The sequence below is a fragment of the Pieris napi genome, chromosome 11 (assembly GCF_905475465.1).
Source record: "Pieris napi chromosome 11, ilPieNapi1.2, whole genome shotgun sequence".
Lineage (NCBI taxonomy): Eukaryota > Metazoa > Arthropoda > Insecta > Lepidoptera > Pieridae > Pieris > Pieris napi.
Window position 1 is genome coordinate 2,804,199 of NC_062244.1, and position 24,606 is coordinate 2,828,804.

The 24,606-nt window shown below is 34.1% G+C and overlaps 4 protein-coding genes and 1 long non-coding RNA gene across 6 annotated transcripts in view; 4 read left to right on the forward strand and 1 right to left on the reverse strand.

Annotated features, from left to right (window-relative positions):
• Positions 1-73: 73 nt before the first annotated feature.
• On the forward strand, positions 74-2,127 carry LOC125054045 (vegetative cell wall protein gp1-like). The gene is made up of 4 exons (XM_047655712.1): positions 74-192; positions 285-334; positions 769-800; positions 1,045-2,127. Exons 1-4 carry the CDS (start codon positions 106-108, stop codon positions 1,869-1,871), a joined length of 996 nt encoding a protein of 331 aa, XP_047511668.1. The 5' UTR covers positions 74-105; the 3' UTR covers positions 1,872-2,127.
• On the forward strand, positions 1,901-11,061 carry LOC125054062. Its single transcript, XM_047655736.1, has 10 exons — positions 1,901-1,904; positions 4,084-4,226; positions 5,104-5,236; positions 5,494-5,645; positions 5,982-6,118; positions 6,709-6,870; positions 7,557-7,747; positions 8,710-8,924; positions 9,537-9,740; positions 10,633-11,061. Exons 1-10 carry the CDS (start codon positions 1,901-1,903, stop codon positions 10,927-10,929), a joined length of 1,638 nt encoding a protein of 545 aa, XP_047511692.1. The 3' UTR covers positions 10,930-11,061.
• A 1,101-nt stretch (positions 11,062-12,162) lies between these two features.
• On the forward strand, positions 12,163-14,348 carry LOC125053495. The gene is made up of 3 exons (XR_007117588.1): positions 12,163-12,316; positions 13,540-13,594; positions 13,909-14,348. It is a non-coding gene; the product is annotated as an uncharacterized LOC125053495 (long non-coding RNA).
• Positions 14,349-14,416: 68 nt separating this feature from the next.
• Positions 14,417-15,946, forward strand: LOC125053496. The gene is made up of 2 exons (XM_047654843.1): positions 14,417-14,648; positions 14,726-15,946. The coding sequence occupies exons 1-2, from the start codon at positions 14,610-14,612 to the stop codon at positions 15,740-15,742; spliced, it is 1,056 nt and encodes a 351-aa protein (XP_047510799.1). The 5' UTR covers positions 14,417-14,609; the 3' UTR covers positions 15,743-15,946.
• An 897-nt stretch (positions 15,947-16,843) lies between these two features.
• The window catches only part of LOC125054021 (T-box transcription factor TBX1-like), a 37,896-nt gene continuing 30,133 nt past the window's right edge, over positions 16,844-24,606 (reverse strand). For both annotated transcript variants that reach the window (XM_047655672.1, XM_047655673.1), the window contains exons 4-9: positions 24,281-24,522; positions 23,485-23,641; positions 23,025-23,180; positions 22,290-22,357; positions 18,113-18,253; positions 16,844-17,667 (exon numbers count right to left, since the gene is read on the reverse strand). In XM_047655672.1, coding sequence (XP_047511628.1) covers positions 17,610-17,667; positions 18,113-18,253; positions 22,290-22,357; positions 23,025-23,180; positions 23,485-23,641; positions 24,281-24,522 — 822 coding nt within the window. In that variant the 3' untranslated portion in view covers positions 16,844-17,609. The remainder of the gene's footprint in view (positions 17,668-18,112; positions 18,254-22,289; positions 22,358-23,024; positions 23,181-23,484; positions 23,642-24,280; positions 24,523-24,606) is intronic.

Sequence of the window (24,606 nt, forward strand, 5' to 3'; positions counted from 1 at the left end):
CACGTATGCAATCACGTAGTTATGCATAATACACTTTCTTTTAAATAGAACAAAAATCCTTTTTTTATTCATAATTAATAATATTCTGTTTTGGAAAGAACGAAAATGAGGGGACGGCTTTTTTGGTCCTCCCTTACTTTGTTAATTCTCGTCAGTTATTCGACGGCTTGTGACGATAAAGGAATATGTTTGGTAATTTCAAATTTACAATGTGCATTATAACTTAAGTAATTAAATATAAAATTCAGCCGAACTTAATAGCCAATGTTATTATTATTTTGCAGTTGGAAGCGCTCAAAGAAATAAAACAATGTGAAAAATCTGTGCTGGCTTCGTAAGTATTCGCTTTCTTTAGATATTCACTGTGTTTGTCTTAAATAACTAATTGTCGTGTCCTCTTTACGTTTATTTATTTATTAAAGTTTACCAGCTATCTATTCTAAAATACATGACAATAATGGTGAACATATATGTTACATAAAATTAAAAATTTTTACCTTATGTATCAGATAAGCACTTAACATTGCTTTTTGTTAAAACCGATCAACTACCGAACTAAACTGAAACATTACTTCGTCGTTTTTCAATCTATTTTCAACATTCAACTATTTTTAGTAGCAATAATTTCTTCTAAGAATATGTAGGTCCTGGTTGTATAAGAAAGTATTACGTCATGTATTGAGGTAACAGGAGTAGGCATAAGCCTATACATGTTATTAAAAAAGTTTAATTATCCATTTTTATTCTAACGATTCTAATTATTTTCAGGTTGCTAAAACCTTTACTGACATCTAAGATTGGTAAGTACTTTTGACACCATTAATAAAACTATTAACAAATACAACGTATTTGAAACATTAAACATAAAAATGTATAAACAATTCATTATAATGTATAAGATTTAGGAACCCTTTTAAGTAAAAAATACATGTCAGGGTTCCCACTTCTTCCATAACAAACTTAATAGTAAATTCCAATTTAAAAAAAAAATGTTTTATATTTGTTGGTATATAATTGTATGGTATAATGTTTATTTTGTTACAGAAAAGAAGTCATGCTCCAAATGCCTCGATGAGCCGGCGCCACCGCCCACACTGGTCCTGATGCCTTCAAATCCATGTGCTCCACCCCCAGTTTGTCCATCACCAGCTCCTGTCATTATATCTCCACCTTCGAGTCCCTGTGCCCAACCTTCCCCAATCATTCTTCCTACCCCATGTTCATCACCCTCTCCTTCCCCTTGCGCCCCATCTGCCTCTGTTTTTCTTTCTGCCCCCTGTTCACCTCCACCGGCAGCTCCTATAGTTCTTCCGGCTCCGTGTAATCCTCCACCTTGTCCTCCACCTGCCCCAATTATTCTTTCAGCTCCGTGTGCCCCACCAAGTCCTATAATGCTTCCAACTCCGTGTGCCCCTCCAAGCCCTATCATGCTTTCATCCCCCTGTGCTCCACCGAGCCCTATAATGTTTCCAGCCCCCTGTGCTCCACCGAGCCCTATAATGCTTCCAGCCCCCTGTGCTCCACCGAGCCCTATAATGCTTCCAGCCCCCTGTGCTCCACCGAGCCCAATAATGCTCCCAGCCCCCTGTGCTCCACCGAGCCCTATAATGCTTCAAGCCCCCTGTGCTCCACCTTCACCGATGATGTTTCAACCACCACCCTGTTCCGCTCCACCAGCCCCTGCACCATGTCAACCGCAATCACCAATAATAATTTCTTTAGCTCCACCTCCACAGCCATGTTCTTGTCCTGCCCCCACATGCTCCTGTGCCCCCCCATCCTTTCCAATGACGGCATATATGGTGCCCCCACCGGTACCTGTATCTTTAGAAGCAAAACCAATTAAATCGTCATGTGGTTGCCAATTTTAGAGTAAATAGTATCTAAATGACACTTAATAATGGGTAAAGGGTAGAATTTATAAAATTAAACCTTATGTCATGAAATTACAATAAGTACGTATTCTGTATACATATTATATTGTATTTATTTGACTAAAACCAGCGAAAGAAGTATAAAGCAATCTAGTCTGATTTTGTATTTATTTGATAACGTATATTTACTGTATATATTATCAAGATTATTTTATTAAAATTATCATAAATAAAAAAAATCTTTCAATTATCACATTACCTCCATATATTATTACTATCATAACTTTACATACCACTATGTCACGTACGTAGTAACGAAATTACTTCTGGATCGATTACTGGCGAAACAAAAACTAATGTATTATTTAAAAAATGTCACTGTATGTAACATTTGCTCCTACGGTAAAGTTAAACATTTTAAGGAAATTGGTATGTCTTAGTACCAAATAGACGTGGGTTGTCTAAAATTACCAATAAAACAGACTCAGAAACGTGTCTGCCCCATTTCATACATGTAACCTGATTTTAAAACTTGTATTGAAAGCCTTAAATCTAAGTTTAAATAATAAATTTTGCATACATTGGCAATACACCCAACGATTTCCCCAAGCATATAATTTTATTTTCAGCGATGCAAATTATAGGCTACATACAAATGAATACCGAAATATGAAAATTATCTATGACACAAACTCCAATATAAATGCTGTCTAGGACATTTTAAAGCAGAAAAATAATAATGTTTTACAAAGCCATATCGTTAGCATTCAGGTATAAAATTGTAGGTAGCATTATTATTTTTACGTGTTCCAATAAATTCGGTGAGTCAATAGTTTATCATAATATTATGTTTTATTTATTTATATTTCGTTACCACAACATACAAAATCATACATATAAAAAAATACAAAAAAGCAGGTCACTTAAGTTATTAGGCAACGGGTGGCCTTATCGCTAACAAGCGATTTCTTCCCGGCAACCGTCATATGCAACAATAAAAAAATAAACAGTACAGAGGGTAAAGTACAAAAAGTGCATAATTAATTTAAAAAAAAACTGAAAATAGCGTAACTATAACTAAATTTAAATAAAAGAAATTCTAAAGAAAAAATATAAATAATAATATGTATAAACAAAAATGTAATAGCTAATCCAAAGGTAAATTGAGTCACAATTAATATATTTAAGTGGTAGCTAATTACGAGGCAGAAGAAAAATTATCAAAAAGACGATTTTTAAATAAATTTAAAGACTGAGCTCGTCTGATATCAATTGGTAAGGAATTTCATAGCAGGAGACTTTACACAGTGAAAGAGGAGTGATAAAATTCAGTTTTATGAGTAGGAGTTTCAAGAATTAGATTGTCTAAGGAACGCAAATCAAAACTACCGCCAGAGAGGAGCATACAATTTTGCTTTAAGTGTCTAGGTGTTTAATTTTAAAACGGAAAATAATTAACGGCTTAAATATAAAGAGTCTTTCCTCCAACTTTGATTCTGTTCCCTTTGGAGTAGAGACTCTTGGGCCGTTTAAGTACATAGGCGCTAATTAAAGATTTAAGTTGGCGCCTGGTAGATAGTACCGGTGACCCGAGCTGGTGCTTTCCTCGCTCAACGAATAAGTATCGCAATACAACGAGGAAATGCTGCCAGCATTAAAGGTTCACTGCCACGGGGACCGAAGTTTATAATTTGGTTTAATTTTCTATTTAATATTTTATTATTATTATTACTGTGTAGGTTAAGAATATTGTAAATACTGTATATGTGTGTGTTGATGTTTTGTAGTTTTAAAGATTTTATTTGTATAATGTATATGAATCAGAAATAAATTGCTACAAGCGGTTAAATTAAATCATCTTTATTTAACATTATAATGATACCTACCTTTATCGGAGAGGATTCCAAATACATATTAACTGAAAAAAGATATTTACTAACACATACGATAACTAGATATAATTAAGATTAGTTATAATTTATTAAGAATAAGTTAAAATGTGTACCTAGTTTACTTAACTGTCTCAGGAAATAAATTAAGGCTCTAAAACAAAAATTTGGTACCAAAAACATGATGTACAAATATTGCCCAGCCTTGCGATTCAGTACTTAACTCACTTTTCGAACTCTCACAGCAGTTTTCGCAGCGGCGGTCGCAAGGCTGATTTCACTTTGAAATCAAACTCATTGAGTAATCAGGTAATTTTCAGATGCAGCCAATATAATTCGAAATTTTCAAGACTTCAACCTTCCGGCTACAGTAACCTGTAATGCTGACATATTTCGACAAATCCATCACCATCGTTTACAAGGAGTGTTATATATACCACAGAATTATGGTGAATTAGATCAGGTTAGTAAACGTTTAGATATTTTTGGACTGACATGACCTCACCCTACACCCAAAAGCAACATTTACGAACTTGTATTATGCAAATACTAAATAGCCTTTTGCTTTTAAGTTGCAAGCGATTTCACTGGTTGTATATAAGGCTATGTAGACTGTGAAGTACAATTAGTGTGGTTATGTACAGGTATGGAAGATCAATTGATATAAATGTTCACATCTCAGATGAAGAGATTGACTGTTGTGGTACGTAGTAAATCAGGCTACTTAAAATCTAAAGTACTCACTCATTTGTCACTTTATGTGAAATTTACGCTGCGACGTATCTGAAACCATATTACACATTATATACAATTTAAAACTTAATACGCCCGGTTTCTATTTCTATACTAAACGTTTTTACGCAACAATAATGTTGTTAATTCAAACAAACAGACAAAAATCATTTATTCATGTAGGTAACACAATGTACACTTATGAACGTCAAAAAAAATAAATACACTTTAAATGCTTCTAATTTTACATTTACTGCAAGTTCTCAAATCAAGGGCGTAGAACGGACGAAAAGAACTGGCATTAAACTCTCTGCCACTCTGCCGTGTTACACAATGTTTATTGTTTGTAAGGAGCTGCAACCATTACACCATGTTCCACATGACATCTTAAGTAATTAATAATAAAAAAAACAAAGATTGGTCCTGTATCAGCAGGAGGCATGGTGAAATAGGAGCATGCACTTACATTCTCGTGGAAACAACACGCAAATACATAGTCGAAATAACTAACATCCCACCACAAGTATTATTATCATTAGTATACAATGTAAAATCCCTTTCGATTCATTTCGATTAATTTATGTTTAAAAAATATAATAATTAAACAGGTGGCTCCGAAATACTTTTCGAATTGGTACAAATGGATAATTCTCGCTGATCGAATCCCTGATGCTCTCAATAAAGTGCGGTATGATGCGGATATTATACTCATAAAACCAGGTCAATACGGAACAGACACAGGTTAGTATATTACCTCCTTACAAGCGTACCATTAGACTCGACTTTGAATGTTTTGTCCCTATCTCAGTTCACTTTGTTAATTAATTAACGTGACAGAAAAATATTTCATTGATTAAGTATTAATGGTTAATAGTCAGTATAATGGTTTCTATAAAAACCTATAATTTGTATGCTTTTTGTATGAAAGAGTAATATCTAACTTTAGCTAACTCGAATAAAGAGATTAGACTCCAGTTTACTGATCTTTACTTGCTTAGGATTAGAAGATGTTTACATTCATCCCTACCACGGTGCATCTGCACATCCATGGGCTATTTATAATGACAGTGGCCTGCATGTTACGTACGAAAGGGAGAGAATACGTAGAAGATTGAATCTCCATCACTATCCACTGAGGATTGCTACTCCGGTAATGAACCGCAAACAAATTTAATTACCCAGTAAAAAATATGTTACGAATTTCTAATGTCGTATGAAATTAAAATGAAATGTTTTTGCCGCACACCGCCAATTCGACTTAGGGTCCTTCAAGAAAAGAGCGTACTAGATCTTAAAAGGCCGGCAACGCACTCGCGATCCTTCTGGCATTGAGAGTGTCCTTGTTTTATCACTTTACATCAGGTGAGCCTTCTGTCCGGTTGCCCCCTGTTCTATAAAAAAATGTAACAAAATAGTTCTAAATTGACAAATTTAAAAAAAAGAAAGCGGTAAAATAATAAATGATGTTTTATTATATATCCTTTAGCTAGGTACATACAGTAACGACTCATACAACGGAACCTTCATTGACTACCTCCACGACGTGTCTATGCCAGAAAGAGATTCCGGAGTTCGCTGTGGATATACAACTTCGTCTCTGATAGTAGAAAGCCTTAACGCGAGGTAATTTCATATCAGTTTATATGACGTATAAGTTAGCCAATTAATATATGTAATGTGAGGAAAGAAAGGCGACGTTTCGAAGAATTATTTTTACAATATGAATAATATAACAATTAATGGCTATCTGAATGTATGTCTGGCAAGATAAGGTTTAAAATCAGCAGAATCTTTCAAATTCCGTCTGTATAGACCGATATTATAACAGGGCTAGGTACTGGACTGATCAATTAAAAAAAACCTGGACTTAAAAAAGGAATGTAATAAAAAGGAAATTTATCTTCTCCGTACTTGCCGTGTATTTTAGTAGATTGTAACATATACTGTAGAAAATGCATTATATTATAATGTGGTGTACTTTAATAAACAATAATATATTGTAATAATCATACACTATCACCATTGTTTTGAACAAGGCTACTTATTGTAATGTCAAAAAAAATATACGGTGTATCTGGCATGACAATTCAAGGCATAAATTTCCTTACCTAATTATAAGTCATAGGTACTAAGCGATCGAGTACCCGCTGTATTTGATTATAGAAAAAAAATTAAAGAAAAACATCAAACATAAACTGCTTTTCGGTTTTTAGTGAAATACTTCTACCAACCATGTTATGGAGCACAGAAGTCCACAATAGTAGTATGTTATTAAAATTACGCTATGGAACGGCAGACTTAAGTGGCGGGGTCCTTCGAATAATGCATAGCAGATATGAAAAGCTCGATTATACTATGTGGATTTGGCCTTTTCGGTAATATATGAATAGCATTACAAATTTGTATTTCCAAGTTCAAGTTATGTAAATAAATGATACATCGCGATGAAATTGCAATTCTTCAACTCACTTCAAACTATTACGTCAATAGCTCATTTCTCTAGATTATTATTATTATTAGAGCTTTGTTAATACCATACTTATTATTATTATTATTATTATTATTATTATTATTATTATTATTATTATTATTATTATTATTATTATTATTATTATTATTATTATTATTATTATTATTATTATTATTATTATTATTATTATTATTATTATTATTATTATTATTATTATTATTATTATTATACCATACAAAAATTTGATAGTTAATATTTCGTTATAGTTTTCGTTTTGTTAGTATAAGTTGTAAAAAATGAGGTTAGTTTTCTTCCTAGATTTAGAACTTTCATGATCATTTTGTAATCTAATAGGCAAGTAGGTGATCAGCCTTCGGTGCCTGACGCGACGACACTCGACTTTTTGGGTCTAAGGCAAGCCGGTTTCCTCTCGATGTTTTCCTTCACCGTACGAGCGAATGTTAAATGTGCACATAAAAGAAAGTCTATTGGTGCACAGCCGGGGATCGAACCTAAGACCTCTGGGATGAGAGTCGCACGCTGAAGCCACTAGGCCAACACGGCTCATTACTAACTTAGGATATGTTTTAGGGTTGGTTTTACCTATCTAGCAGAGCGTGAGAGCAGTAATAACATGTTCGTGGCGCCCTTCACGGCAGCAGTTTGGTTATGCTGTTTGGCGCTATTCGTCATATTGTTCCTGGCGCAGCGTGTAACCGCTAAGAGCGAGATGGAAAAAGAGGGCGCCTATATTGCAGTTATAGCGACTTGCTTGCAACAGGGTTTGCTTAAAGTTTACTCATAAGATACATTAATAAACCATATCCTATCCTACTCAATCGGGACTTTTGTAATTCTTGTACAAATTTCTTATTATTTAGTACTTCTTTTGGATCGCAATTCATGAATCTGTGAAATTAGCTTTTTAGTTATTAGGTAATTGGTGATTCTATTTTTTTTAATAAAATTTGGTTAAGCACTTCTTACACTTTACCCATCATATTTCTTTTTTTAGTTTTTACCTTACTAGGGTTGCCTGGAAGAGATTGATAGCGATAAGGCCGGCCGTTGCATCCCTTATAATTTTGATGTATTATGTTATTTGTTTTTCAATTAATGTAAGGAAGTGTAAATAAGTAAATTTAACTAGAAATAGGATTACTAAATCTATTACTTTCTCGCATATTTTTGAACTTATCAATCAACGTTAGCGCGGTCAAAAGTTTTTCTCTAACAGCAAGTTTGGATAAGTTCATGTTTCTGCTGTGATATATAAGGAGGAGGTTACGTCTCATGTCACATATGAGACTACTTGAAAATGTATTTTGTAAATATACTGCGCAATTTGTACAATGATAATAATACATTTGAGGTTGTAGATTCAATTCTCGGTTGTAAACAATGTACTTTCTATATGCGTTTTTAACACTCGCTCAGACAGTGAAGGAAAACATCGTGAGGAAACCTTGTCTTAGACCAGGGTCAGACACAGAATGGCTTTTTCGAATAAGAAAATCACGAAACGATTTTTGGATACTAATATATATTTTATTTCAGGTACTTTGACACTTAAAAACATTTATATTTCTATCATCTCATTCTTTTTAAATATCTGTGTGCCCTTTTTTGGCAAAGGGCTCCTCCAAATACCGTCATTCCTGTCAGCACTGTGCCACTCTCTGCCATACGATGTATAATGATATGATCCTATTTTTTATTAATAATTAAAAAAATACTTTTCTAGATGCTAGTGCAGTTCCACAAGGCATATCTGGACGCTGGACGTTTCTCGTTTTATCAATTAGCGCGATGCTAATCCATGCCTACTACACATCAGCTATCGTATCCGCTCTAATGAGTACTGGGAGGAGTGGACCGGATTCATTGAAATCCCTTGGTGATTCTAGATACGCGATTGCGTCAGAAGACTATGATTATATGCGGTATTTGATGTTTGATGTGAGTTTTGATCATTTCAAGGAAATAATAGTGATTTTATCAAACATACTTTAAAATAAATCAGTGGCGCAACAACTTTTTTAGGGCTGGGCCTCAGATTTCTGTATCTGGTTCATGATCATTTTTTAATCTAATAGGCAAGTAGGTGATCAGCCTCCTGTGACGCACGCCATCGACTTTTTGGGGTGTATTTAAATATCACAAAAAATTATTTCAACATAATGAAAAAAATTGACATTTTTTTATTTTAAAATGTTGACTATGCTAACTTCAGGGTGTCGCTTTTTTGAGACGGTGTGCGCGCGCGTCGTAACATTTACTCTCATCATTTTACCCTAACGCATCAAAAGAAGTATAACTTCAATTACAAAATTAAAGAATATAATTGTAGTTAGTATTGTCTTTTATTCACATAACTTTTACGCATTTAAAGAAAACACTTTTTTAACGGATTGAAGCTTTGTATTATTATAAACTTATAAACGCGTGCTTTACAGCGTGCGTGGTCTCGGTGACCACGTATTATGTAAAATAATTATAAGTTTATAATAATACATAGCTTCCATCCGTTAAAAAAGTGTTTTCTTTATAATTGTAGTTTTAAAAAAATAGGTACCAACCAACTGGGATGACCTTGAATATCTAAAACGAAAGAAAATTACGTCAAAATTCTACCAGGATATCAGAGACGGTGTGAGGCTGATCCAAGCTGGGCAGACCGCTTACCATACAGAGTACAATCAGCTCTACCCACATTTAAGCACTTTTACCGACGATCAGCTGTGCAAATTGCAGTATATTGACACAATTCCAGAGGTAAATATAAATATCTCTACACAGTTCCAGAGGTACGTCTTTTATTCACTGTAACTTAATGTACAGTTTATGAACGTAGTAAAATATAAATGGTTCTTAATTTAAATTTACTGCAATCTCAAATCAAGGGCGTAGAACGGACGAGAAGAACTGCCTAGCGATTCTGTAACTCACTTTTCGAACTCACACAGCGGTTTTCGCATCGGCGGTCGCTCTCAAATCAGTCGTGAAGCAGTCATTTTATGAGTTACAGAATCGCAGGGCTGGCACTAAACTCTCCGTCTCTCATTTAAATTGCCAGTTTTTTTTTACATCATGCTCCTCATCACATGTTAAAGCAGTTAATTATTGTTATTATGTAATAAATTATTGAATGACTTGACGTTTAGATAGCTTTGGTAAATTATCTACGAGGTAACCACATTTTAATTTCCCAATGTCATATTAGATAAAAAATATAAATAAAAAATGTTAATAAGTAAAGTAGTGTTTTTTCTTAGAAAAACTGTTGTCTGACCTGATATATGTATTTTTAATTTGTATTTCATTTTTTATATGATAGGGGGGCAAACGAGCCTACAGGACGCTCATTTTACTGGGTGCGTTGCCGGCCTTTATACTCTTTCTTTAAACAATTGGAGGTCTTATTTCCCAGGGAAGACAGCGAACTGTTAAATCGACTCCCGGTGGGGGTTCCTGAGAGATACGACCTCCAACTATTCAAAGTTCAAGTGTACTCCTCCCTCAAAGGCCGTCAAAGCTATATTAAAAAAAGGATAATGTTATTTTTAAGTAACTTTTTAATAGATAAATCAAGGCCTTCTCATATAAAGATAAAACTAGATATCAAACACACAACAAACACATTGAATAATAATATGTGATATTGCAGACTCTATCATGGATTACGTCAACAAAACGCGGTCAATGGACAGAAGTGTTAAAATCCTCGGGTGCCTGGCTGCATGAGACTGGATTGGCCAAACAGCTCGTATCCAGACTGCGAATAAAACCACCTCCCTGCCGCGCAGCCCTGCTCGCTGAACGAGTCAACATTTATGACGTCACACCTTTATTGGGACTAACAATGGGTGCAGTTATTCTTTCTGTCATAATACTAGGAATCGAACTGTTATTGGGAAAGCGTAAAGCGTCGAAGAAAGATAAACAGGACATATTTGATTCTTAAACGTCACGTAGTATCTAGGTGACGCTTTGTTTTCACGTCTAAACTAAAATTCGTCATAGTCGTAGAATACGGATCTGAACTATAGTAAACTTTACAGGGCAGCCATTTCAAAATAATATAATCATGTTAGTTTTTTTGGCATAACTTTTTTAATTCATTTTCTGTTATTATGAAAATTGGCAAGCAAAAAAAGGGTTTGTTTTAAAGCAAAATAAAAACATTAAATTACACAGTTTTCTAGAAAAATGCTTCTGTGAGCATCTATCGAATCCGTTACTTTACCGACTGTATTTTATTTTAATTTGTTTAATGTAGCCGTAACATTTAGTCAATATAGTATCCAAATATGATAAAAAGTTGAATTTTTTTTTTCAAATCCGACATTGTTTCACGATCATGACGAATTGTTTATTAATTATATTTTTTGCCATTAATCTGATAAATTACGAAATAAAAATATTCTCACGTAATGTATAAAAATTGTCTTTTATTTATCCTAAACGTTGTTTTTTATGTTTATTTACCCCATAATTAAGTCTAATTGCACCGCACCCATTATCATCACGGCGTTAACAAAATTTTGACAAAAGTACTTCAGTTTAAAGAGTGCAGTTAGACTTATTTAGTTTTTATTAATAAGGCGTTTAGAATATAGTAGAAAATCGATATAAATAAAAATAAATCGCATAAGATGTTGCTAAGCGCAAAAAGACGGCTGGACGAATTCAATTTTTTTTATTTATTCTAAAGAAGATTTTAATGTATAGAATAATTGAAAAAAAAAACTTATTTACTTTTTTATTACGTTTTAGTTCTTAGGTTTTTATTCTGGAAAAGCGAAGGGGAAGTCTAGTCTCTATGAGAAGGCATAGGAACCAATGTACTTCTAATTCTGTGACCGCAATCAACACTCGTTTGTACGGGGTAGAGGAAGTATTGTAAGGGACCTAAAAAAATCGAAGTGACTCAGGCACACGGGGCTGATAACCTACTGCCTATCAAGAAATAAAAAAAGACCAGAAAACTGATATCTGAGGCCAAAGGAGGAAGGCTAAGCTAGGGTTGTAGTGCCACTGATTTTTTTATTGAGGAAATATTCAAGAATAAAATTCATTATATATACATCAATAAACAGTTTTATCAAAATTAATTGAAAACCATCTTTTGATTTTTCTCACGCGCGAGATACAAGCATTATCACAATTAACGTTATCTATACAGCTTCCGAACACGTATACTGATAATTGAGAGTATTTAAAATGTTTGTTTGATTGAAAATATTTAATGGGACTAAGAAAGCGCAATGTTTAGTATTATTATTGCACTAAGTGCGATATTCGTCGCAAGTGACGCAACAAGTAGTTGTCATGAAGTGCAACAATCGCACGTAAGTTATATTGACGTTAAAAGTCGAATTAAATCGTTCAACTAATAATAATAAAGCCATAATTAATTTCCGTCTCCTTAATTTCCATTTCAAATGTTGTTAGTATCACTTACTGTTGTTAGTACTATAGCTGTAAGTGCCTGTTAGTCGCCTATGGATATGCACCCCTCTGGGGTATAGGCCTCCAGGTGCTTCTATCTTTGCCAATATTGCACCAGTTTAACGATTATATCAAACATTGAAAGATGCATCTAAATCTTCATTGGAATCAACTCGTTTAATTTATTTAATAATATTTAATAACAATAAAGCCTTTTATTATTCGGAGAATAAAGTATTTGCAATACTAGCTCTTATTCTAATGATACTATCAGCTCCTAATTTGCTAACCAGGTTGCAAAGGGCTCCCCCACTCTTCTCCATTCGCTTTCATTGCGCCGCAGCCATCATTTTCCCATCATATTTATAAATATGTCATCCCATAGCTTATGTGATCGTGACCAATTCCGTAACGTGGACACCATTTTGTTAGATGACAAGACCATTTGTCCTTACTACCTTTTATAACTTGCCCAGTCCACTTCCATGTCAGCTTCTAAAGAGCATTAGAATATCCCGTATACTATCTAAGATCCTGGTTTCTCTATCTATCAGCTTTTCTTATTCCTATGTTTCTTTTCATTGCGTGTTGGCATGCTATAAGTTCGGTAATCTCGGATATTGTTGATGCCACCACGTTTATTTTGTGTTCATTAATTTAGAATTTACGATTATAAAAATGTATTTTGAATGCCCTACTGCAATCATGTCAACCATTTTGTTTTCAATTTCTTTAGCAGCAAATATGTGTTAGATGAAAACTCATACCTAATACTTAACCAGAATAGTCATTCGATGAAAACGTCTGAACATCATATGCATATTTGCGAGTTTACTTCTTCATACCGCGTGTATAAAGACTTCTGAAAGAACATAAGTTGGCGATGGATGTATCTTGTCCAACTAAACAAGCACGTTAAACTTTTAAATCTATATAACTAAGCTTGATTTTTTATCAAAGTTTATTAATATGCAACCTGTGTTACCTTTTAAGGTGTATTGTTACTTTTAAGCAAAATTTTTTTATGTTATAAGTATCTAACTCCTGACTAATTGTTTTTTTAATAGATTCAAAAGTGGAACATTATCTTATAATTTAAATTGCAATTAATTAATGATTTCAGTTGGCCTCTCTTCACGAACGCATGAATCACATGCTTAGCACACTATACTCGTCACGTAAGTATTTCGATAATTGTAAACAATATTTTGCTGATTTGATTGTAATTTGAACCGCCTCGATGGTTATTTGGCGAAGTCCTTGATATGTTTACTACTGGATTGCATTCCCATTAAGCTTTCCCAGTAAAAAATATTAATAAATTAACGTTTATTATAGGGAACAAATAAAGAAATGGTAAATTAAAAAATTCTTCGTAAATATTTTGTTTGATAACTGTCTCACATATCTACAAATCTATGTAAAATGCATCATATTTAACTTCGTTATATCTTTAAGGTAAGAGACTAATTTTAATTTCTATTCTTTTCAGCATTATTCCCAAAGACTCCACCTACAACAACTACACCACCCAGTACCTCGACCCAGGAATTATCTTCACCTCAAGAACCATCACATTATTCTTATCCGCCACCAGTGGTCTACATCCCATCGCCAGCCACATATTACGGGAATGAACCAGTAGTTCAACCTGAGTATTCCCAACCATGGACCTACGAACAATACTACCAGTATTACAATCCCCCCACCCCTGTACCAGCTCCTGCCCCACCGATACCACCTACTCCTGTAACTTATCCCTATCCACCTCCAACTTATGATTATTCCTCTATCCATCCTCCAGAATATCCCTCCTATAGACCTCCATACCCCTATCCAAACTACCCCCCTGCAACGTACCCTCCGGCTACGTACCCCCCTGCAGCCTACCCCCCTGCAACCTACCCCCCTCCAAGTTATCCACATTATCAACGGCCCTATGAATATCCGCCTCCTCATTATACCTTGTAATTTAGTTTACGTTTCTTAAATTATTATATCAGTAGCTTAGTTGCACATTAAAACTATTTTGAAATTTATTGCATTGTTATTGATATTTTACACTGCAATCCTGATTATATATATTTTTAACGATAATAGTTACATAAGAGTTCCACACAATCATTTGTTAACTAAAGATAACTTTAATATAAAACATGATGTGCGGACCGAATTCAACATATTATTACCACAATGACACTGTTCTACTTAACATTAGCCCTAATAACACAGGTATGTTTTTGTATTTTTGATTTTTTTTGTAACCAATAATAATATTGTCGCTATTTAAAATTAAACTTTTGTTGCAGATCATAGTAGCACAGCCAGATGATATAAATGCTGTTAAAAATAATGACACTATTCTAGAAACACCAAAATGTGATGATGTTGTTAAAGACTATCAAAAAGCACCTCTTGATTGGATGGATGTTGTAATAGGACCTTCAACGCCTGTCTATCCATCTCCATCAGCAACTCTGATGGCCCAAGCTGTCCAATCAGACAAACCTCCGGAAGAGCAATTAGAAGAAATAAAAGAAATGGCGAACCAAATAACAATGGCGATACAAACTGAAATGGTTAATCTTTTGTCATACGCTGTTTCAGCAACTGATGGACCAGAGGGTAATAAATTAAGGAAAAAACGATCAGCCGAAACTCCAATGGACTCGACACAATTGGTAATGCGTCTATTAAAACATATTAAGTCTAATAATGACTATCAAAATATTGCGATTGAGAAAATGATGAGCGCTCAAGAAATCGCAGATAAATACAACATTCCTTTCAAAGCTGATCCAGAAATTCTATCGGATCTCGCTCTAGCTGGTACCGACCAGGCTAAAGAATTAACTTCTATATTGCAAGATGTTTGTGATGTTAATAATACAACAAGAAGTAACCAGACAATGGCGAGAGAAACCACGCCAAATAAAATGAGTTCCATTCCTGCTAAACCGAAACAAGATGACTACTTTTCTCGATACAACTACTATTCCGAACCAGCACATTATTGCTCTGTCACACCAAAACCCACATTTTATGACGCAGTTTCCTATACACCAGTGCAAGAATTGTATCCATACTGTGGTGTTGAACCCATGTCATCAGTTTTCGTAGAGCCTATAGAAGCAGAGCCAGAATTTGTTGGTGAAGAGGTAGAGGAGACTGTGTCCTCTAAAATTTACATGAAAGAAGATGATGAGCCTGGTACCATGAGCGTGAATCATATCACGACGTATTCCGTTGCTGAAACATCGCATTTTAAAAAGCCACATCTTGAAACAATCCCGCAGCAAATGCAATATTACTTTTTGCTTATGTAGTTATTAGTAATATTATGTAAGGAAATAACTTGTTTATTTATATTTTTTTGCTTTATATTTTTCAGTCTTTTCCAGAAATATTACGAAGTCCGTCGTAATAACAGTCGTCTCGACTCTTTAACTTAGAATACAAGGCTTTCAATTAAAATAAAAAATATATTATATGTACATTTATTTAAATAAATATTAAACATGTTAAAATTATATTTGGTTTATCTTTGGTCGCAATACCTTACAATTTGGTTTTACAATCAATGTTCATATGTATATATTATAATTACCATTCTTTACAATAAGGCACATTTACAGTAAGGAATATATTACTAGATAATTAAATTTTTCACGGTTACAAACATACAAACAAAAACATTGTTTTGTGCCTCGGATTTTATCGACACAATTCACACCAATTCACACCAATTGACCGAGTCCCATGCTAAGCTGGTGAAGCTTGTGTTATGGGTACTAGACAACGGATATACATACATATTATAGATAGATAGACATATAAATACATATTTAAACACCCAAGACCTAAGCACAACACCAAATGCTCATCACATCGATGTTCGTCTCAGCCGGGGATCGAACCCGGGACCCATGGATTCGCGGTCAGGGGTACTAACCACTAGACCAATGAGTCGTCAAACACAGTGAGACTCTACTCTTCAGTCGGTTTCAGAAGAAGAATATATTAAATATAACAATACTCTAGTTTCAAGAGCTGTCAATTAAGATTGTGACGTGTTTTAGACTTGAGATAGTAATAAGAATAAGAAAGTAAGAGTAAGATTGAGAAACAAGGCTTATTGTGAGTCCCGGATGTCAAAAACGTGGGATTGTCATACGGGAGTCATAGTATGTGCCTTAGCACATACTATGACTACGAGACTTATCTCGTTTCTGAATCTTTACATTTTAGTTTGATATTGTGAATAAACAAGACAAATTTGTTTAAGGGAGCGTTCAAGTATTACGTAACGAATTTTGGGAGGGGGGTCCTTTTGTAAAACGTTACGATGCGGGGATTGAATTACGCATTAGTGTTAATATTATTTTCGACTTTCCAGTACTTTACACCACATAATTGTAACTTTTAGGTATAAAGAGTCACTGGGTGGTCACGAAACGTTTTACTATTGGGTATAGAAAAACGTTACGGTGCGTTACATGGGGGGTCAAGAATCTCCAAAAATTACGTGCGCAAAACTTGAACGCTTAAAACAAAACAATACATTATTTATATTAGTGTTTACAATATTTGTTCTACAATAGTCCTATTTTTTCTTAAGTTACATAATTAGATTTTTTTCGATTTGAAAATTTAAATTTTAAGAATTTAAATTTAGCTTAAGAATTGAGAAATTTAAACCTGAAGGTTTAAATTTCTCAATTCTTAAAAGCTATGATATCTTTAACCTAGATTTAAGTTGTAATTTACATTTGCGTATATCGAAAACGTTTTTAAGCACCTTATCAAATTGAGAATCTATGGAGAGACTGCGCTAAGTGTGACTCCCGAATGTCAAAAATGGGATTGACGTTTGTGCATCTATCAGTATATACATTTTGGTTTGATTATGTAAAAAAACAAGACAATATTGTTTAACGTAACACAATAATAAAATTGTTTATATTAGTATATTAAAATAGTCACCTGACCTGTTTTTCCTAATAAAGTTATATAATCTGATTTATTTCGATCTTCAATTTCTATAGCTTGAACCTAAATATAAGTTACATTTGCCTATATCAAAATCGTTTATGAAATTAAATTGGATCTTTGGATTAATAATTTAACGTCTTATACGTGTTCATAGTCTGTCTTTAATCTATATCACATACTTATTTATAGTTTTATTTAAGTTTATCTATGGGCGTAATACGCTGAGTAGGCGCTATTGTGACCCGCGTGCGGCTGGTATCTGAAACCACATTACACATTTATATAAAATTTAATACTTAATACGCCCGGTTTCTATATCCAAAATACCATACGTTTTTAGGCAACAATAATAATGTTAATTTGGTAAAGAGACCGGGGATTAAAAGATAATACTTACGATATTTGGTAAGTTCTATCTATGGGGCCGGTCAAGTATTACATAAGCATTTTTCACACTATCATATATTTTTATTAATTTAAAAGCCAAAATTGAATACACTATTATGGGTTATATAACCCACGTATATTGTTAATTGTATACAATACAATTGTAAACACGCAATAGTTACAAATTCTAAGACTAGGTATAACATTCTTGAACTTTTATAAAATATATAGTTTATCATTAACAACATATCCACCCAAAGGATAGGTCCTTAACGTTTAGACGATTTATTTAAAAAAAAATTGCTTTAGACGTTTACCTGACAGGATGCGCGTGCGCAGGGTACAAGGGTCCACTAGAGCTAGGGTCAGCCGCGTATGGCTGCGCTAATGAATAGGGCTCGGCTTGTTGGGGCTCACGTCTTCGAGGCACACTCCTTTGTGGGCTTTGGTCTGGGGGACTGAAATGAGGAAATTTTTGATTAACAGATATTTTTTTAGTTTCAAAATTGTTTGAAATAATAGTCCTTTGGATGCTACGTTATGACTAAACATTCATTATCAAATTCAAATAATTTAAATTATTCTAGTACACATATATACTCTATTTAGATATTATAATCACGACCCTAGAGCAATCAATCAAAATACGTTTAATCAGTTTAGATACGTCAAAGACTGGGTTCACAAGGCATTGTCCTGCACGTTTTTTGCAGTATACGTCTTAACGAATAAATAGTGGCACATGTATTGTACAATGTACATAGACCCATTCACACGGCGTTTGTACTGCAAAATATCGTACACCGTTTATACGTTTAAATCGAATGAACTTTAACGTTAATTCGGCTTAAAGGGGCACATAATATAGCTCTGTTTCGTTCTCGCTCACTGTGACCACTGTGTGAAGACTGCGGCTATTCGTATTTTACACGAATGAAAATCTACCATGTGAACACCCGGGTGAAAGTACGTTAAAAAAACGAATACAAAGAAAACGTGCAGGACAATGCCGTGTCAACCCAGTCTTAGGGCATGCTTATGAATGTCAAAAACGTTTACAAAATTCGCGAAAGAGCAAGACTACGCCATCCGTTCGCAAAACTACCAGGAGGCCTTGTTCTGAGAGAAAGAAGAGCTGATGTTTTCCTCACTTAACGATAGATACGTGTATCGCAATACAGCGAGGAAAGCACTTCCTATGCCAGCGTTAAAAGTACACTGCCACAGGGACCAAATTTTTGAAATTTCAGTAAATGTGCGTCGGAAATAAATACTAAATAAATTATAAGAAAAAGTATAACTTTTCGCCTATATACCTATAGTTTATTATAAGATAAAAACGTTATCTATGAAGCCATATTTAAATAGAGGCGGGGTCAAATGACGGCGATAATATTTTATTTTGACAAGGAACGACAAATGACGTTCATAACTCTCGGTGTTATTAATCAATCTCACCTACTAGGAAAACGTAGTAGTGTTACCATTATTAAGATATTTATAAGATTCTCAAATTTAATTGAGTTAAAATATTTCGTTAACATGTTTTAAGCATTTTATATTGTATTATAGTTACATCGTTTAGCAATTGGTGGTAAAATTATTGTAAATGGTAACACGGACAATAAATCGTAATGTAATAAATTACAGGACATTGATAAACCTTGTGTTGGAAATACATAGGCCATACACGCCAAAGAGATTCCAATTACAAAACAGACGCTGATTGGAACCCGGAAGTAAAGCGGAAACGTGGCCATTCTTAGAAAACTTTCTTCCAGATGAGGCAAAGAGAACCCGAAGGACTTGGAGCAAGGTGGAATATGAGGCTCAAGACTGAACGTGATGGAGGCTCACTGTGAACGCCCTCTGCCCCATCTAGAGATCATCATAGTCAAGGTTGTCAAACTCTGTGTTGCCTGTGTAATTTTACTATGTTTATAGTTTTTATTTTAGAAGCATTAGCAGGAAACGAATGGAGAAAGAAAGCCATGAATATTTGAAAAAAGCTGGAGGAGCCCTTTCAATATACCGATCAATGTTACTGAAAGAAGTTAGATAATAAGAAAAAAAATTATATTACAAATCGAAACTGTATATTCTACATTTGTAAAGATTGGAAATAAACGGGCTTTATTTATTATTATTTTTTAATTTTAATTATTGACATTGACATTTACGGTCTGGGCCTCACATTTCTGTATCTGTATCATGATCATTTGTCAATCTAATAGGCCAGTAGATGATCTGATCTGTTTCTGACAGACGCTGTCGATGTTTTTGGGTCTAAGCCGGTTTCTTCACGATGTTTTCGTTCACCGTTCGAGCAAATGTCAAATGCGCATATAGAAAGAAAGTTTATTGGTGCACACCCAGCGATCGAGAGTCACACGCTAAAGCCACTAGGCAAACACTGCTCTCACTACAACATTATTATTATATAATCTTTAATAAATCCCACAATACGTTTATAAAAATACACAAATGTTGGCCACCCTTCACGCGTAACTTTTCGCACACATGGCGGTTCATTTTTTGCTGAATATAATTAATGACTTATTTGTTTATCCAAACTTATACGAACAATGAATCACTTTCTTTAGCTAAATAAACAATTTTAGAATGCGTTTACGAGAAATATGTGAACATATTGTCGATAATTATTGGTTTTTTGTTTTATGTTGCATTAGCATCATGAAAATCAGCAATTTAGACGTGTAACCAATTCTTCCTAATTTTTTTTTTACTTTTTGTTTTAAATAAAACAAGCAATGATGTGACGGTGGAACACAAACTAATTTTTAACTATTCATATACAATATTTTGTTATTTAGTAAAAAAGGTCTTTTTTATATTTAAATATCATATTTGCGAATAATTATTACCACAATAATATAACGCTTCATATTTCACATTTCTAATTAACAAAGACGGAGTTTTATACTTATTATATGATCATCCAAAGGATGGCTACCCCAGTATTCATAGATAACAACAGCTACATCTGTCTAATTGCAATGTGTCAACTAAAACGCTCAGTAGCGACATCTACAATCTATGGCTACAATCACTGTAATGACGTCACCCTAAAACCTGCTAACAATGTTATTCCGACCGCTTAGACAACTTCTCATCATTAGGCACTGTGGCCTTCGGGCCAGTCAGTGGCTAAGGAAGGACCCTCCATTTAGATATAAGGTAGCGCAGCACCTTCCTCCACACCTCTATCGGATCATAAACAATTTGACTACGCACGAGCACTTTAGTGAAAACAATTAAATGAAGATAAACCTAATATAGATTGCAGGCCGTAGGTATAATCCCCGCACTTTTCATTGGACGCAGAAAGAACACAGATAGTCGTAAACATCTGCATCGTGAGAACAAGTTTACATTTAAATTATATTATCAGCCCACCAATGGTTTTGCTTGTTAACGTAAACAACTACGTGATTTACAACTGCAGTAGCTGTTTATATTTTATGTGCATGATAAACGAGCCAGACATAGGCCTCTTTACGCCATTTTAAGAGATATGATACAGATGATATATAAAACATATGTTTATTGTTAGCACTGTCGTTAATATCTAAACGGGCCAAACGAAGTGCATTTTAAAGTTGCTAATCAAAACAATAGATTCGGTGATTTTTTTTTTCTATTTGCCTTCCAACCAGGCTAAAGCTTTTTGACCATACTGTTCTTAGGAAATTTTACAATTTCTTTGGGTAAACATTCAAAATATTCATCTAAAGACGGTGCAGTAAAATTGTCTTAAAGGTGATCACACTTGAAATATTATTCACGTTCCATTCACTCTAAGTAAATTACGAATGTAATAGAAGTAAATAGTCTTTGGATATGAAATGTACAGCGTCTTTACGTTTAATTGAAAATAATAGAAAAAAGTTTCTACACCAATCAAATATAATTGTTTAAAAGATACCTGTGGCTATAGATAACCCAAGCATATAATTTCTAAATAATAGTTTTACAATTACACCCAGATGTTTGTTTTGGCGGGAACGGATGACATGTCCGCCATAACTGTCACCTAACTCTTTACTCTACGCGCGCTCGTAAAACCAAATTGTCACCGGCTGGTGAAATGTGCCTTAAAATTACTTTGTATTTAATTATTTACGTATGGTTGAATAATTGATTCATGGTTTTTATTGTGACTGTGGTTAATTTGACGTTTCCTTTATTTATTACACTCGACGTCTATGGAACGTTTTTGTCTTTTGATGATTGTGATTTCATGATAATTCTGAAATAAAATAGCGCCGCCGAGTGTAATGTTTAACATATGACAAATGAAATGAGTTTTAAGGGTCTCCATTAGCTACAACGATAGAGGACTAAATTTTTAAATATCTTATTTCATATATATATACATATATATTATATATATATATATATATAAAAACTTCTTGAAACTATGGAAAACAAGATTTTAGCATATGTTGGAATAAACACTAATAATTATCTTACCAATCATCTGGATCGCAATCCCGGAACCCTTTGGCAAATGGATTACTTGCTATTTTTAATTGCGTTATCTGAAACGAAATTTCATATTTAAAATACTTGATAGACACTTCTAGCCAGAGACATTTGACAAATATTGTGGAAAGGCACTCGAAGTCGAAGTCGACTTATGTAAATAGAGTAAAAAATCAAGAAGAGACAATTCATGTGTTTCAAAATACCAAATAAAAGTAAAACGTCTTCGCGCCATAATAGGTAATACCATGCCAGAGCCAGAGAGAATCACTCTGTAAATTACGCTTTACACGTTTTCATGTTATAGAGTAAGGGCTCAGGTCCTGGTATCGAATCGCAACGATTACGATAAAATTAATTTAATATAAATCAAATTGCTATGGAGACTTGTAGAGGCTAACATTTTTTTTTATTACTAGCTGCCTTCGCGAACTTCGTTTCGGACTAATTTGACTTTATTACCCTTTTAGTAACATGAACATAAATAAATAATAAATAAAAAACATAAGGAACATTTTGCCTAAACGCTATTCCGAAATAAAAGCCTAACTACTACACTATTTATTTTTATTCAATTTTTTTATCTTCATTGAACTTAGAGTTCAAGGAATAATTTAAAAAAAATACTCGAATTGGCCCAGCCGTCCTCGAGCTTTGCGCTTAACAACATATTTTGCAATTCCCTTTAATTTATATAGATTATTATAGCTGAGTTAGACTTACTCTATGGTTCTGATAGGCAGTGACAGCCGTGAAGCCCGTTTCGGGGAATATAAACGTCCTATAGGGCACAGTCCCCGGCGCCGCGCTTTGCCCTTCACCAGGCAAGTAGACGACGTGAAGACGTGGTTGATAGCGGTGCATTGAGTTGAGTATTATCTGTGGATTTGTCACATTTCATTACTGAATTCTGCGCTGCGCATGATTTTAATCCCTTATAACTAAAAACTCATCAGTGCAATTTGACTTTAACTAAAGTACTCTTTTGTCTCTTACTGTCAAAATGTGTTTACGCTGGGATGAAAAGAGACAGGTGACTTTAATTAAAAGAGTACAATTATTGATTTTTTAGAAATACTGTATATTTGTGTGTTATATATAATATATGTGTGAAATAAATATAGTTTTAAATTAAATAGAAGCTTTCTTGCTAAGTAACTATCGAAGAGACATCAGTACTTACATGACCATTATCATCTAACTGATTGTTGGTTAACTTAAGCTTGTCAAAGGAGACCAGTTGCCGCATCCAATGTGCGCCGGCGGCGGGTGAATCGGGATGAACGTGGATCCGAGGGGGCGACACTGGATCCGCCTTTCCCGCTACGACCCAGCTTGAACTATAGAATAAAAAAATATAAATTTCTCCTTCCTCGTGTTTTCTTAGTTTTGTATTCAGCTCGACGCCGACGGACCGAAATGGTCAGAGGGTTTTATATAATCTATTATATCTCCTATGTTCATTGATATCAAAGAACTGTCTTTGACTAGTCTTTGACTGCAAAGGCAAGGCTGAAAACACTGGCGTTTAATAACATAACCCACAACATATACTAGGAAAAGATTTAAAATTTAAGAAATTGTACTAAATTTCCAAGACCAGCGCGTCCAACTAAAGCAAACAAACTCCTAATCTTTATAAAATTAATATAGATCAATCAATAAAAAATAATTTATTAATGTGGGTACAATGTACCCTCATAAACAACAATTTTAAATTCTTCTAAATATCAAGCCAGTTCTCAAATGAGGATAGAGCTAACTCATTGCCACTCTTTTTAATCGCATTATTTGGTTTTAATGTTTTGTGACATCTAGCAATTACATATATTAAAATATATATATTCTCCAAGATAGTATGGGTCTACTAAAAGCAGTGTTGCTGGTGACAGCAACATAAAGCTGAGTTGGGCCCCTTTTTTATTAAAGTGATGTATTTGTTTTTCTTTCTTTCTTTATATATATTGACTTTGACTTACCTGTGAAATGCATATCGATATCTCTTATCATCCAACGGTACAAAGTCGACTAGCAACAAATAGTCGGCATTGGGCAGAAGACCAGATAACCTCGCCTGCAACGCGGGGAACATTCGTCTGCCAGCTTTGGTTACTATCATTTCTGTGCCGAGTTCGTGAAAATTCCTCCAGAGGGCAGCAAGCTCTAAGGAGGCTGTACATCTTGCGACTGCAGGGTGTAGGGTGACGTTTTGATTGGACACCTATATTAAGGAAACAAAACTTAATATTATACTACCACAGTATTGAATTAAAAAACATACAAGAAACAATAAATAATTTGTTGT